The sequence below is a fragment of the Seriola lalandi genome, unplaced genomic scaffold, assembly GCF_002814215.2.
Source record: "Seriola lalandi dorsalis isolate HSWRI2012SDOR001 ecotype SW California unplaced genomic scaffold, Sedor1 jcf7180002054474, whole genome shotgun sequence".
Lineage (NCBI taxonomy): Eukaryota > Metazoa > Chordata > Actinopteri > Carangiformes > Carangidae > Seriola > Seriola lalandi.
Window position 1 is genome coordinate 1752302 of NW_019525027.1, and position 13822 is coordinate 1766123.

The following is a 13822-nucleotide window of genomic DNA, read 5'->3' on the forward strand; positions in this document are numbered from 1 at the left end:
CTGGGTTTGAAACATACAGGGATTTGATGTTTGTTAAAAATCCTCCTGAGTTTCTCTGAGACCCCAGACACGTATGGAATGACGATGTTTCTGCGTTTATCTTTCATTTTCTCAGCATCCTCCGTGTTGGTATTCTTCCTGGAGCGTGTTGTTGTTTTGCCAAAAGTCCAACTCGGATAGCCACAAGTTTTCAGAGCTCCCTTTAGATGTTTATGTTCTTCTGCTCGGGCCAGAGTGGAGGTTGGTATGTTGTCAGCCCTGTGTTGCAGGGTTCTGATCACACCCATTTTGTGCTCCAGTGGATGATGTGAGTCAAAGAGTAGGTATTGGTCTGTGTGCGTGGGCTTCCTGTATACCCCAATGTGGAGGCTCCTGTCCTCAGCAAGGTGGACATCACAGTCAAGGAAAGGGAGGTGATTGTCTTTGACATCCTCTCTTGTGAAATTGATGTTCTTGTCCACTGAGTTGATGTGTTGGGTAAAGGCTTGTAGATCTTGTGTTTTAATCTTTACCCATGTGTCATCCACATACCTAAACCAGTGGCTTGGTGGAGTTCCCTTGAAGGAGTTGAGGGCCTTTCGCTCTACCCTTTCCATGTATAGATTGGCCACAATGGGGGACACAGGTGAGCCCATAGCACAGCCGTGCTTTTGTCTGTAGAAGTTGCTGTTAAACTGGAAATATGTGGTTGTGAGGCATAAATCCAGTAACTGGCAAATCTTGTCTGGTTTGAGTTTTGTTCTGTCATGTAGTGTGTGATCTTGTTTCAAGTGATGCCTCACAGTTTCCACTGCCTCCATTGTTGGAATACAGGTGAATAAGGAGGTCACATCGTATGACACCATGGTTTCATCTTGTGCCATTTTCAAGCCTTTGATTTTGTTTACAAAGTCTAATGAGTTTCGAACATGATGTGGTGTGTTCCCAACCAGGGGGGCTAAGATGTTGGCTACAAGCTTAGCGATATTGTAGGTTACTGAATTGATGCTGCTTACGATGGGTCGGAGTGGTGCCCCTTCCTTATGGACCTTGGGGAGTCCATATAGGCATGGAATGGTGTCCTGAGGATAGAGACGGAGGTATTGTGGCCGGTCAAGAGCTCCATCTTGTTGTAGTTTTTGGAGGCATTCAATGACCTTTCTTTTGTAGCCACTGGACGGATCTCGCTTCAATATTTCGTAGGTGCTTGTGTCATTTAAAAGAGTGGCAACCTTAGCATGGTAATCACTTGTATTCAGAATTACTGTGCATCTCCCTTTGTCAGCTGGAAGGATGGTGATGTTCTTATCCTTGCTTAGGGATATCACAGCTTTTCTTTCGTGATAGGTGAGGTTCGAAGGTGGGGCCTTAGCATTGGACAGGGTTGTTGACACCTTAAACCTTAGCTGTTCTGCTTCAGTTTCTTTCAGGTTGTTTTTCCGTATAGTTGATTCTGTAGCTGTGATGAGTTCAACTATAGGAACTTGTTCTGGTGTAACAGCAAAATTTAGCCCTTTTGTTAGGACCTCCTTCTCGGGCTGGGTAAGTTCTCTGTCAGATAAGTTCTTTACCCATCTGTCTGTTTTTGTGTGTTGGTTTGCCTCCTGTGCCTTTTTTGAGTTTCCTGCTTTGTTACCTGAGTTAATTGTCTTGTGTTGGAGATTGCAGAATTTCTTTCTTTGCCTTTCTTTGCCCTTGGTGTGTTGGGCTAGTTGGGCTCTCGTGGTGAAGTCAACAACCTTTTTAAACAACGCAACTGGTAGGAGTGTTTTCAAGTTTTGGAAAAAGTGGTCAGCTTTTTCCTTGAGCCTTTCTATGGTGAAAAGGACCTGCCTTACTCTCTCATTAAGGAGGTGATTCTGAGCTTGGTCTAGAATCTTATTGGCTCTGTGTCCTTTTACTGTGGAGCGCAACTGTAGGCTAGTTGGTATGAGCCTATTTTGCCTGCACCTCAGGCTAAACCGTAGGTGGTTTCTGTGGTCTGCGATTTTTCGAGCCAGCCTTTCATGTTCTCGCACTGCCTTTAGGGTATCCAACCCAAATTTTTCAGCAATCTGTCTGTGTAAGTTCTCATTCGTCCAGGTCATAGTTATCTCTTTCTCAGATTAAATCGAAGGCAACTGGACTTGTATTTGTCTGTGGAAGACGTTTCGCCTCTTATCCAAGCGGCTTCATCAGCTCTTATGTATTGGTCTCTCTAGTCCGCACTAGTCTGACCAAGAAAGTGGAGTAGGACCCAGGTATTTAATTGGGTCTTTAATTGCTTCCAAGAAACATGTAATTAAATAATTTGGGGGAGAATAAAATGAGGACAGGGCATAAATAAATAAGTTGCTTGGCCTTTAAATATGCCACCAGGTGTATTATAGGAGTCCCTTGCTATATTTGACAGGTGTTCACTTTCATGTTTTACCAAGCAGATTTCCGTACAGAAATATTTAGCTAAATATAGCAAGCACAGAAAGAAGTGCTGTTGGGTGAAAGAGTTGACGGTCTGGCTTTCTAGCCATCTTTACAGTCACATTACTTCTATGTAAAACAGAGGATTCACACTCCAATTAAAAACGAATCAGCGCTTGTAAACAAAAGCCTCAGACTCACAAGTTGCAAGTATATTTTTGTTCTGACAACCTTCAGAACTCTGCAGAGTTGTCTATGTGGTGACATTTGGTGGTGTTAGCTTGTTGGCACAGGTGCTATAGCCTGACAGAAGGATGAGGGTTGAACTGAACGTTCCAGCCTGCAGCATCAAGAATCACCCGTAGTGTTAAACCGAACAGACAAGCAGAATTGACTCCACGCCCCCGAGCAATCCTGAACCATCTCACCTGTGCCAGCCTCTGCTGGCTCTCAGCGTCTCCAGGGGAAATCAGCGCCTGCTTGGCCTCATGAATGAGAAGCGCCGAGCCCTCCATAACATCCCGAGCCGAGTCCAGCATGGCAGCTGCAGCCTTGGGGTCTGTGGTGGAAGCAGCGACGCCACGGGCCGCCTGGGCCAGAGTTTTCAGGGCCTGAGCCGTCTCCCTGGCTGCTATCCCTACACACAGATGTAAGAGAGTATAGGTGTGACAGACAACAACTACAGTCAGGAAAGTATCTCAAACGAACCATCTATCATTTACAAAACTATGACACCATCATGTGTTCATTTTCAAATCATAGTCATATCAAATCATAAAGGTTTGTTAAATGTATAAAAAAGTAATTTCCTGTCTTGGCAAATGTGTCATGTTGCATCATGAGCACAATGTAATTTGGTCCAAAAGGATGATTGGCTCACATGCAGGAGCCAACACAATAAAACATCTCATTTACAACAACACATCAGTTGGATGGGATCAAACCAGCAGAATGAAGCCATATTATGTTGCAGTTAACAAGATTACTGAAGGAAAGTAAAACATGTTGCAGCCAGTAGGGGCATTTTCCCTCAGGTTCTATGAAGAACCATGTGCTGTATTCTAACCAAGGATACATAAAGGTCATGAAAACTCTCCAGAGAAATCATGTTTGCAACTGAAGAGACGTTTTTAAAAGGATTTCAAACAGATTAATTTGCCTTGCTTTACTCTAATGCATGATACAAAGCAATCCATTAAAAAAAAAGGACAAAATATTAACTGACGTTTGATGCCACGTATTGCTTAATTGGATCTGATTATTCAATCACATCACAAGTAGTTAAAGTGATAGTTGAAGTCATGTGAAAAAAGAAAGAGGCTTTGTGTGCAGTGTGTACTGCAAAGCAAAACAAGATACTGGTAACTGCAAGATGAACTCAGCAGAGACTGCACATTTAGCTCATAAAAGCATAAAATTCTTCTATTAAAATTGGCATCGATGGGATCATGTATGTTCACAGCAAAAGGAGTTAAGAGACAGTGCTTCTTGCAATCGTCAGTCTTACCTAGGTTTTTAAGATCTGAGACTAACGGACAGAAGCGACTGCACAACCTTAAAGTATTTTTTATAGATCTCAGTACAGCACATCAACAGTACCAACCTGTGTAGTGTTCATTTCCTTGTGCGGCACAAGTGAGCAGCTGAGCCATGGAGGATCCCACTGACTTGGAGGTGCTGCCCAGATCCTGAGCACACTTCTCCAACTGAAGCAGAAGGAAAGGGGACAAATAAAGCACAGGATTTAAGCAGAAGTAAAGAAAATCAACCTCATGGGTCTTAAATGTCTCTTACTGATTCTCCAGGTAGAGGTTTCAGTTGGGTATTAACAGCAGCCAGCTTGGCATCCTGCAGCTCACTCCTCAGGGTCTGGATGGCAGTGAGCGCAGAGTCGATCTCCATGGGACCGCAAGCTTCATGAGCCTTGAAAATAAAGTAGGTGTTGCTACTACTCACATTTCACATAGTTGCAAAGGTTATGGCTTATGTTTTGCACTTGGAAGTGATGATCCTTTAACAGAAATATACTGTATTTTGCTGTCAGTTTCTGCTGGTTAGAAATTCAAACTACTGCTATCCAGAAAAACGTACATCTGCTGCAAATACTGTAGTTGAGGAAAATGCATCAAACTATTGTCAGTTGATGTGACTTGATTCAGATGCCTAGTGTGCAATTTAAAACCCTCTAACACAGCAGTTTACACTTCACTGCATTTAATGTGGAGTAAGCAGTATAACAAGAACGCTACTCAACAGCACTCTGTCACACTGTGTAATATACAGGTGGCTCTATTTTTGTCTATACTGTGATTTTAACCATTAAGTTTATTATACATGTTCCAGAGAGGTATTGTGCCTTCCTGGAACAATATAATTGTGTTAAGTGTGTGAGCTACCCTTTGTGTCTGTGCTCTCTACCTTCTGTGCAGACGTCCTCAGCTCAGCCAGGCAGGTAGCCAGGTTCTTAGCACATTGACCCAGTTGCATGGCTGCAGCCTGATCCGTCACCGTGGGAACAGATGACTTGGCTGAGGTCACCATCTTACTACCGGGCTACAGAGAGATAAAGAAATGTGGAAATTTATTTTAAATAAATAAATAAAAAAGCCTAAAAATGGTTAACAAAAATATATTTTCCCTTAAAGCATTGAAAAAACATTGCTCTGGGCAACAACAAGGATCAAAGGTCAAATTATGTGGTGGATATTTCACCAATATTGTATTTGTGGAACACTAAAAAGGACCACTGAGGCATTAAACACAAAATACCACCCCACCAGCGCTTCTTTAACTGCCTGCTTCCACCGAAAAGAGGTTACAGGCCTATTTTTAATGGCTCCCCACATGACAGAAACACTATTTATACTTTGTTCAGCCTAGTTTCCAATGTAGAATTGACGTTACTCAGTTTGGCTATGGGCACATAAAGTTTTAACAACCCATTCTCCAGCTAAAGTGAGAAATGGCGAGGCCACAGTGGGAGTGAGTGTGTGCTGCACCTGAAGGAAGTTCTGACTGGCAATGATGAGGGCGAGTTGTGCACTGAGGTCCTCCGGTTTGGCCTGACTGCCACGTACTCCCTGGACGAGCTGGGGGATGTGATCTGCCACCGCCTTTAAAAAAACAAAAACACGCAAGCGCAGTGAATACACAGGCTTAAATACAGTCAAAATGGAGACCTCAGAGATTCACTATAGGCCTCGGTATAAAATTTCTCTATAATACTGTTCTATAAATCATCAGTCAAGCAGTTGGGATGCACAAATAACATTAAAAAACAGACAAAAAGTGTCCAATTAAGGTATGATGGACAAAAGTGTGAGGTAAACAGTTTCAATGATTCATTAAAGGAAGAAAAATAGAACAAACCAGAAAAAAAAAAAAAAAAAAAAAAAAAAAAAAAAAAAAAAAACATCAAACAGCAAATGGCAGCCTGCTGTCATTCAGCATCGATCCTCACCTTACAGCTCTGCACCAGCTGCTGGTGAGCAGCAGTGTTCTTGTTGGATGCAGCAGCATTCTGAGCAGCAGCGATGGTCTGTGTGGCTGCAGCCGCAGCCTGCTTAGCTGCATTCTGAGGAATATCAAGAGACAAAAAGCTCACATCCAAATGTAAAATGTGGTTCAACAGTATCTCTCTCTGTAGCAGTCTCTTTTTAGGTTTCCACTTACAGCAAAAATACCTCGATGGTCACATTATTAAACAATAGTGTACTTTAATGCTTTTGAGTGTGAAAACAGAATCAACTGTTCAAGGTCTTACACCTTTTTATGCAAATTGAAATAGTTACTATAGATATTAAAACATCTTAATATTACTACAACTAACACTAATAAAGTAAAAATATGCCTATATAATCCTGTTCAATGAGCTGAATATTTTAGCTTGAAGTGGTAGTGAGTCGTGAGTGAAATAACCCTGTGGCAAAAGAGCGTCCCTGACGTTTCCTGGTGACAGACATGCTGCAGAAATCAACATGTAATCCTCCCTGATCTCTCTCAGTAATGTCTCTATTTGTACGCTATAGATGGTGACACAGTGTCCTTAACATGGTACTTTGGAGATGGTGACATTTAAGATTGGTCTTGGTGTTAATGTCATGCCTTTTTCTAAATATATTCTGTGTATTTGATTTTCTGCTGCTTCACTGTGTGAAAAGTGTGTTTGCCAGCATCACTGACCTCCAGCCTGTTGATCAGTTTCTTCTTAATGGCATTCTGAGCAGCAGCGTTGGTGGCCACGCGCAGACCCTCTGCAGCCTCCCTCAGTCTCTGCTGCTGGTCCTCGTTCTCTGGGTATGCTGCAGCCCCCTGGGAGTGCGCGCACACACACACACACACACACACACATGCAAAAACAAAGATCAGCACATACTGTACATGGCAGGTGAGCTGGGTGGGCAAACAGCTGGCACAAATTCCCTGAATTTCAACAATCTTTGCACTACTCCTTTCTTAGAAAAGCATAAGGATTCCTGAGCAGTTCAGAAACATGTTAGTGCTCATCACATCACACACACACACACACACACACACCTACCGGAAACAGCAACAGACACACCCACCCACACAACTGCCATCAGTACATACAAGCAATCTCTGAATATTCAATCAGTGTTTACAGATCTTTGACGCAGACTTAATCACTGCACTCAAACTCAGCTGCGGCTCCACTTCACTCAAACAATCACTGCTTTGTTGACGGCTAAAAGTCAAGAGATGTTGTTTATCCATATTACCAAGAAGCTCTTTTTATCCTCCTGTTTATGTATCAAGCCTCACAAGTTAACCGGGTTCTGTGGAGACTAATTTCACTTAGCGCCTCTATGTCTCCAGCTTCTGGAGAGACAGCTAAGCCCGCTGCCATTAGGTTAATTAACCGGGAACGCAGCAGCTTCACCTGCAGCTACACAAAGACGTGGGCGGGTGTGCTACTAAAAATTCATGTCATTAAGGTAATGTTTAACCCCACAGCTGCTGTGGGCACAAGTCATACAAACAAGAGACATCACTATCAACAAGGCACACACACAAGTGTACAAACAGAAAAAAAAAAGAAATCACTTTTGAGACCATTCAGACTTCGTACGACATTTGACGAACTGTAGCGTTTATCACAATAAAATGTGACAAGCTTCAAGTCAGTGGAGTTCTCAGCTGTCACCTGCCTCCTGGCAACTGCTGACACCATTTAAAAAGAACAGCCGTTTGCATAATTATTGAAACGAGCTATCTTCCAGGGGGTGAAACAAGATATCACATTCAAGAATTCATCACAGGAACTGGTCTTCAAAAACCCACAGCCTGTTTTACAGTGATACAATACATCAGGGGTCTCCAACCTTTTTCCCCTCTGAGAGCTACTTTTACAAAATGAAAGTGTCCGTGAGCTTCTCATGCCTTATATTACAAGTGACATTTATTCACTTATCTTATCAAAACACTCAAACTGATCTCCAAACCCAAGCAGCTGAGTAAGCAAATCTTTTTTTTTTTTTTTTTAAACTCATAATTCAGTCAAACCTGAACATGCAGAACATGACAAACTGTCTGATTTCCACTGCAAATAAACGTAGATAAGTCTGCTTAGAAATCAGAGAAGAAAGAAGCTCCTTGTAACTTCAGATCCCGGGAGCCATCATGCTTCAAAGTCCCCCTTAATATCAAAGTAATCCAGTGATAGTTGTCAATCGTCTAATCGGTACATAGCAAACAGGAACTAATAATAGCTAATTCATTATACTTAATTTTCCAATATGTAAACAAACATAGGCTAAAACAGATTGTGTTGCTTAATGTTTGTATTATGCTTATGGTCTGCACATATTATATTCTCTGAACCTTTGGTCAAGACGTGTTGAAGACCCCTAAAATATATGTTCAATAAAAAAAGTGTCTCTCACTACAGTAAATCATTACCTTTAAAAAAATAAGCACAAAGCTGTAAAGCACACTGTCCAAAAACTAAACCACACAAGCTTAATTAATCAGTTACCGAGGCAACGGCTGGCTGAGGTCTCAGCCTCCATTGACACAGATGTGACGGTGATAAGTCTGGCATCAAACTCGACTAACCAGCTGGAGGGCGTCATTTAATTTTCATGGTGGAAGTGGAGAGTTATTAGTATCGGTGTGTGATTCTGCAGACTGATAATGAGAGTGATGTAGAGAGAGAGCAGATAAATAGTTTGGATAAAGGAAGATGGGATGCTGCGTGGCAAACGTTAAGCCTGCCCTTCAGCAGTCTGAGAAGAAAGACTTGGATGTCCTCTTACTCTTAATCATGTTACGCTGAAAAGATGAGATGTAATAAGAAATGGATGGTATATCTAAACACTGTATGGATCATAAACCCCCTCAAGGTTCAGCAAAATTTTGGCTTTTTTCACACTGTAAAGATTTTCAGATTTAAGACGTGGCCATGCCCTAAATTTCTGGTGAGTCTTAAAGGTCATCTTTTATTAATGATTTAACACCTCACCAACGGAATCACTTCCCAGACCGTCATCTTTGGTCTTTTTCTTCTTTATTTGCGCACACACACACACACACACACACACACACACACACACACACACACACACACACACACACTTCCTTTCCCCCTGCTGTTACCTTATATGTACAAGAAAAGCAAACCCTTTATTATCTGGTCTAAAGAAATGCCACTACTGTGATTAAAACCAAAACAAAACCAAGAGATTTTTTGGGTTGAGAGAGAATATATATATTATGTATGGACTCCAGCTTGTTTCACAGCAGCCCTGCAGTTTACGAATTTAATCTGCTAGACTTAAGTCTAAAATTACAAGAAATTAAACACAATAACTATTATACATGTTTAATGTCTCTAATGCTGCTCACCTTTGCTGCCTCTACCATCCTCGCTGTGGCGTCTGCTAGCAGTTTAGCAGCCGCAAGTAACTTCTTCGAATTGTCAACATCCACCTCGGCCTCAGCATCAGACCTCATGGCGTTCACCAGGTCTGAGGTGGCCTGAGCCAAGACCCGAGCCTGTCGGACCATCTCTCCTGTGGATGAGAGGAGGAGGACAGAAGTAAAGACAACGTGAGGGGAAAGAGAAAGAGGAAAGAAAATCATACTAGTGAGACATACTAATGAGAGATTAATGAGAGTGCTTTAACACTGAAAACTTGTTTTAACTTGATTAACCATATATAAAACCTAAAAAAAACTAAACCCATGTTGATTGCTTCAACCTTACAATATAAAAAAGAAGATAATTAGGCTTGATGACTGTTTTCTTTCAGGAATGTGGGAATAATGATGCAAGTAATGCAATGCCGGCAAACCTACGTGCAAGGTTTTTCAATTTCACACCATTTAATTTTGTATCTGTATCAGTTATTAAACTGTCTGACAGTAGGTTGAATCGTATTGTGACTGAAGTCGTAAACAACACTGAGCTTTTGAGCAAAACGCTGTCGGGTTTAATGTCAGAATCATAAAAAAAGAGCCTGGTGGCAGAAAACAAGGTGCAAAAGTAACAAGCTTCTTCCACTGCGCTCAGTCTGGTTGAATTCCTCATCAGATCTGCATGATGTTATAACACTTGAAGGTGACTTGTGAGGAAAGAATTGGATGTAATTATTTCTGACTCCCTCTGAAAATATTCTCAGAGTCAGACTAATGAGGGAAGACAAGAGGGATAAGAAAGGGATTGGTGTCTGTATTCTCTCTGTCAAAGCAGAACTGGACACACAGCAGAAACTATTTGGCAGGAAGCCTCTATAATTCATGTGAATGTATCAGCTAATCTGCCAACACTCCACTGCAGAAGGACTACCCCCCCCCCCACCCCTCTTCACATTTCATTTCTGAATGCCAGGTGTGACACAGCTTGACATATCTGACACCAGTTCATAGGCGGTATTCGCCTTCTGGCTGCATGTATTCAGACCTCAGCAGAGCAAACAGCAGTTCTCTAGTTGTCTATCAAGCCAATCAATCCATCCGAGCTGACCGCTGGGATGTTCTCCGTGCATCTCTTTCCATCTATGTGTCTTTCTCTGCTGTCAGACTTGTTAACATCGCTGACAGCTTTTCTCAGTCGCTCCCGCATGGCTGACAGCAGTCCATTCAAACCCACCATCTTGCCAGTCTCTCAGAGGAGAAGATGGGATGAGGCAAGCACAGATACACAGTAAGCCTCTGAAACCAGACAGAGCTATGGCAGGTCAGTTTTAATGGTAAGATTAGATATCCTTTCTGTGCACCCAATTTCACATCAATTTTTAAAAAGCATTTGGCTATGGCAGGTCAGATCTGGCTGAATTCCAGGTTGAGTTTCACATCATGACAGCAGACAAAATGGCATATTATATCAGTGAAAACTCAATTTTTATATTTTAGTAGAAAAGAAAAACCTACCTAGGACAGTACCTACCTACCAACAGAAAGGGAAGCAGGCACTGTACTTAAAAATCACCAGCTAACTTGAATTTACATTTTATTGGCTTTTATTTAAATTTTTTCCCAGATTATCAATAATTCTATAATTAGTGGAATCAATTCTTCATTTGAAGGACGTAACTGTATGATCAACCAGAGTAAGAGACTACAGCCATGTAAACAGCACTGTGAGACTGCGCTCAGACCACAGTGGTGCTTTGAGCTAAATGCTAATGTTAGAATACTAACAGGCTTGAATGCTGATGATAAGTAGGTATGACATTTACTAAGTTTCTCACCTCAGTTTAGCTTGCTAGCATGCTAACGTTTAATAATTAGCACTAAACCTGCAGCTCGCGCTGATAGCAATGTCATTAGCTTTGCAGGTATTTTAACATCAAACAAATTATTGGGCAAAGTTTGTTTGCAAAAGTTATTACAATTAATTCTTAAGAGGAACATGAAAGCATGATTTAATGTATGAACCTAATTTCATGACAATCCATCTAACACTTGTAACAATGTCAACCAAAAATGTCAACCTCTGATCACCAAAGTCAATAGCATTAATCCTCTGGAGACCATGAATGTCTGTACAAAATTTCATGGCCGTCCATCCAAAGGTTACTGAGAACTTTCAGTTGGAACAAAGTGGTGGACTGACTGATTGACTGACCTTGCCATCCCTAGACCGACCCTGCTAGTATTGCTAATGGAAACTAAACCTCCATGGAAGTAGTTGGCTGCAGGCTGTGCTTCCCCGCTAATGACTTCTTAAACCACAAGTGCTTTTCAAATCAAAAGTAATTCTCACTTAAATGGCAATTAATTAACCTGTTCCTTAACCTTATGTTCAACATATTTCAAACTTTTTTTCTCCTGTACTTCATAGTATTTACAAAAAGTCTCAGCAGCGGCTGGATGTGAGTTTTTCCCATTAGCTTTTCATCACCGAGCAATATCCTCTTTTGAACTCACCTGCGTCTCCCATTGAGCTGAAGATGCTCTCAGTGACCGTCATGATGGTGTCTGTGGCCTGGTCGTAGCGCCCGATAGGCTCTCCCCTTGAGGTGTACTGACGGACGTGCTGCAGGAGATCTCCCAGAGCCTGACTCACCACGCTGGCTGCTGCACTCACCTTCAACACATGAGACGCACACCACCAACATTAGTGCAGCTTCTTAAGCTGCATTACTCCCTACTTCTTATTTCAACCGACCAGGGAGAGGCAAGCTGGACTCATTATCTTCATTGCTTCTTAAGCTGGTTGTTAGTGCACAAACTGAACTCTCCAAATAAAAAACAGCTGCTGTGATTTAAATGGCAAAAAGTCTGAGTATTCTAGGAAACAAACCAGTAAACTCATTTGTTCCTAATCAGTGTTTATTGGACCAAAGTTATTTTCTAAAATAAAAATGTAAAAAAAAAAAAAAAAAATCATAGATGGAAAAATAGAGTCTAATAGAGGCTGACCTGTTTAAGGAGCTCGCCATCTTCGGTGGCTGAGAGGCAGGCCTGGACGCAGCTCTCCACTGAGCGATCCACCAGCTTTCCCGCTTCGATTAACTGCTCCTGGCAAACTGGGGAACTGATGGTGGGACTCACCACCTACATCAACATGAATAGGAGAGGGGTGAAGAAAAACCATGTGAAATGTATCCACTTGAAATGGTTTTCAAATATTTAGCAAATGAAATAAATAAAAAAAATATAATGGGTGAGAAGTGAAATTCAGAAGAAATAAATGATGCCCAAAAGTAATCTGCAGTAAACTTAGTGTGACTAGAAAATAAACAGCAACAAACATAATTCACTTGGTTATAAACACACTGCTATAACAGTCTTTTCATCATCACATTTCACAGAGAACGGACGAATCAGAGAGACGAGAGAAAGAAAGAGAGAAGATTTGAGAAGGATTCAGCAGATGGTTCTCATCACACTGCCATGCAGAGAGGTGAGGATTTGTTTGGTAAATGCAACTCTTCAGACTGGGAGCCATGAGAGCATTTAAACTAATTAGAGACATGTGGGTTGTACAATTAAGGGTGCGCAAATATGATGAGGGCACGGGGTATTTAACAGTGCCTTGGTGCATCCTGATGTTTTCATTCTCCAAAATTATTTTTTTTTTGTTTTTTTTTTTTTAGCTGCAGATAAACTGCAGGTGAGTCAAATATTTGAGGATATAAATGTCTGTTTATCAAACCTCACTGCAGAGTCTTATGAGAACGACTGAAACAGCAATTGGGAAATTATTGTCAAGTACTCAACCAAATAGCTTTAACAATAGCTTCCCAAGTGACATCCTTACACCACTGCAAGTGTAATGTTCAAATCAGAGACAGATCTGACATCATAAATGGAAAAACACTACACCACTCATGCATCATTTCCAAGTATTTGCATAATACCCGCTGAATTTCTTTTTTGGTAATTGAATGCGTATTATACAAACACTGACATGACGGGCAGGTTTATTCAGATCATTTTTACAAATGTGCTACAGACACTCTGTTGTACCTTGGCACACGCCACCAGCTGGGAGGTGGACAGGGCACACTGGGTGGCGGCGGCAATGACCCGGTTCTGAAGCACTGTGTCCTCTGCAACCTGGGCCACGTTCTTGGCCTTCAGCACCAACATGGCTGCAGCGTTGGCCACTGCTTTGGCCAGATTCATCAGGACGTCCTGCACAACAGGCGGCACAGAAGGAGGTAAAACGTGATCAATCATCAGCAACTTAAAAACCTGCACGGTCTGTCCTGTAACATTAACAAGCGGATTCTCACAAATTGATTCTGGCACTGGCATCTGGATATTTCAGAAAAAAAAGGCAAACTTATAGTTCAATACAAGTCTGTGCCATAGGATTATGCCTGTAATTGTGTGTAATTGAGCTGAAAGAAAGCAGATGCAGGACATAAGGTAATTTCACAGAAATATGACATCAAACTGCCATCTCATTTAATTTTGACCAGGAAAGGAAATGGTGTTTGCTTATTTGTACAATACACACATATACTTAATT

General features: G+C 41.6%; 1 protein-coding gene across 2 annotated transcripts in view; it reads right to left on the reverse strand.

Moving 5' to 3' along the window:
• Positions 1 to 13822, reverse strand: part of tln2a (talin 2a) — a 93289-nt gene that overhangs the window by 24117 nt on the left and 55350 nt on the right. For both annotated transcript variants that reach the window (XM_023411936.2, XM_087175540.1), the window contains exons 19-29: positions 13315 to 13482; positions 12265 to 12399; positions 11770 to 11929; positions 9244 to 9410; positions 6562 to 6690; positions 5840 to 5953; positions 5379 to 5492; positions 4798 to 4932; positions 4174 to 4302; positions 3983 to 4085; positions 2808 to 3016 (exon numbers count right to left, since the gene is read on the reverse strand). In XM_023411936.2, coding sequence (XP_023267704.1) covers positions 2808 to 3016; positions 3983 to 4085; positions 4174 to 4302; positions 4798 to 4932; positions 5379 to 5492; positions 5840 to 5953; positions 6562 to 6690; positions 9244 to 9410; positions 11770 to 11929; positions 12265 to 12399; positions 13315 to 13482 — 1563 coding nt within the window. The remainder of the gene's footprint in view (positions 1 to 2807; positions 3017 to 3982; positions 4086 to 4173; positions 4303 to 4797; positions 4933 to 5378; positions 5493 to 5839; positions 5954 to 6561; positions 6691 to 9243; positions 9411 to 11769; positions 11930 to 12264; positions 12400 to 13314; positions 13483 to 13822) is intronic.